We start from the raw sequence: 2,088 nt of genomic DNA, 5'->3' as shown, positions 1-2,088 counted from the left end.
CTCGCCCTGCTCTGCACATGCTCTGCATCTCTCTCTCTCTCTCTCTCTCTCATTGAGCTCACCTCGAACAACGAACTGTTACAATTATACACTTATTACAATTATACACTTATTTTCACACAGCTATGAGAAGCATTAAACATGGAACAAAGCATTAACACATGTTAGACTGCACCCCATAACCACAATCAAGCCTAGAAAAAACCCAGTGAACCACCCCTTTAAAAAAAAAGTACAATTAAGAATATTTTTATTTCATTAATATTATATTATCTGCAAGTACAGCTCATTAAAAATATACTTTTAAGACTGTAAGTAACCGTGCACATTCAGTACAATAAAGCGGACATCTTTTTGTCTTTTCAAAACCTTTTTCAACCCTCATTCCTAAATGTCAGTCATGATCAGTAAGGACACCTATTGTCATTTTTTTCCCCCAAAGTTATTAACAATACATTTTTATTTTGATATCGTGACTATTAACTAACTACTGTTTACAGTATCAAAGTGATGCAACTTTTCAAATGAGGCTTTTCTCTTTTCACTTGACTGTGATACGTTTTTGCCTAAATTTGAATTAATTCACCACAATCTGTACTTATGTTACTGCACAACTAAACTATTTCTTGTTTTTTTAAGCATCATATAAACATTTCGATATAATTCATAAGCACATTTTACTGAATCTTGCAGTGTTCATAGAAATCTCAGAATGATTTCTATGCTGTCATACTTGTTTGATCAAACAGCAGTAACCAAAAATCAGAGCTTAGAGAATGCAATGCAAAAGCTTCATAATGTTTTCCTGTGCATGCATTTGTCTTCTTGCTTGTTTTCATGAGAGAGATATTTAATAGGAACAGTGAAGTCAATGTGTTTGTTTTGATGGGGTTTTGTAGGTGGTTGTTGTGGTGAATAATGGTATCCATGAGTTCTCCACCTACGTGTCTCCTAGACAAGAAATCTGTGATGGAAACTGGCACAAAATCACAGGTAGAGACCTAAAACCCATACAAGTTTTTTACTGTTAGAACTAGTATGACGTGCAGGAATAATGCAGTGCTAATTGACATAACATTTATTACAGTATATAAACATTTCTGCCTTATTATGTGCTTGTATAAACCAATCATTAATTACCAATTGTAATTAGGAAAATATAGGAAAAATATTATAGAATAAAAATAATTGGTTATTGTCTAGCAGTGTATTTGATTTCTTAGCCAATTAAAACATATACGAAAAAGTAAAGCCTGTCAGTTAGACAAAAGTCAGGAAAAAAAGTTTTATTTATTTATGTATGTATGTATTTATTCTGAAATGATGGCTACACACATGTGTATATACAGTAGGACTCACTTGAACTTGTTATAGATAATTATGGCATGATGTTATGGAATCCTGTTAGGTCATTGACTAATTGGGCAGTGAGGCAGCAAAGGCCCTTCATCATGTGCAGTGCTGTCATTAAGCTTTGCTGTGTTTTGCAGTGATCAGAGATGGTAACGTGGTGCAGCTGGATGTGGATTCAGAGGTGAATCATGTTGTGGGGCCTGTGCGTGAAACAGCACAGAACAGCAGCTCTCCAGTGTTTATTGGAGGAGCCCCAGGTCAGTCATATCTATGTCTGTCTGTCTGTTGTCTATGTTATTGTCTGTGTTTGTCTGTCTGTCTGGATGACCTTAGAAACTAATTCAGAGTTTTTGCTCAGGCTTTTTCAAGCCAACATAAAATTTGTATTGGTGATGTACAGTAATTACATTTAGGCATTCTTAAAAATATAATTACAAGTTAAAAACATGTAAATACACAATAAGTGCAATGTATCAAATGATGCATTTAAATTTAAATTAATATAAAGTGGATCAATTTTGGCTCATCCAGTCAGACTTTAGAGCTGTAACTATCAAAACAAAAATTGTGGTTGTTTAACTGTAGATCGTTCTTGGCCAGTTCTTGACCGGCCTGTAAATCTGCTTGTATATCTGTCATTATGCTATATTAAAACCAGATATTGGATTCAGTCATTTTGTCAGCTTGTTTTCTTTCAGTTAGCACAGGTTTTTGATCATTGAGCTTATGCATCTC

The 2,088-nt window shown here is 34.2% G+C and overlaps 1 protein-coding gene across 1 annotated transcript in view; it reads left to right on the top strand.

Moving 5' to 3' along the window:
* The window catches only part of lama4 (laminin, alpha 4), a 58,043-nt gene that overhangs the window by 54,131 nt on the left and 1,824 nt on the right, over positions 1-2,088 (top strand). Inside the window, exons 38-39 of the mRNA XM_016462796.1 lie at positions 900-993; positions 1,491-1,610. Of these exons, the coding sequence (XP_016318282.1) occupies positions 900-993; positions 1,491-1,610 (214 nt within the window). The remainder of the gene's footprint in view (positions 1-899; positions 994-1,490; positions 1,611-2,088) is intronic.

Source organism: Sinocyclocheilus anshuiensis, unplaced genomic scaffold, assembly GCF_001515605.1.
Source record: "Sinocyclocheilus anshuiensis isolate Anshui unplaced genomic scaffold, SAMN03320099.WGS_v1.1 scaffold937, whole genome shotgun sequence".
In the NCBI taxonomy this organism is placed as follows: Eukaryota; Metazoa; Chordata; class Actinopteri; order Cypriniformes; family Cyprinidae; genus Sinocyclocheilus; species Sinocyclocheilus anshuiensis.
The sequence above is the reverse complement of the archived record's forward strand: the minus strand, read 5'-3'. Positions and strand labels throughout refer to the sequence as shown.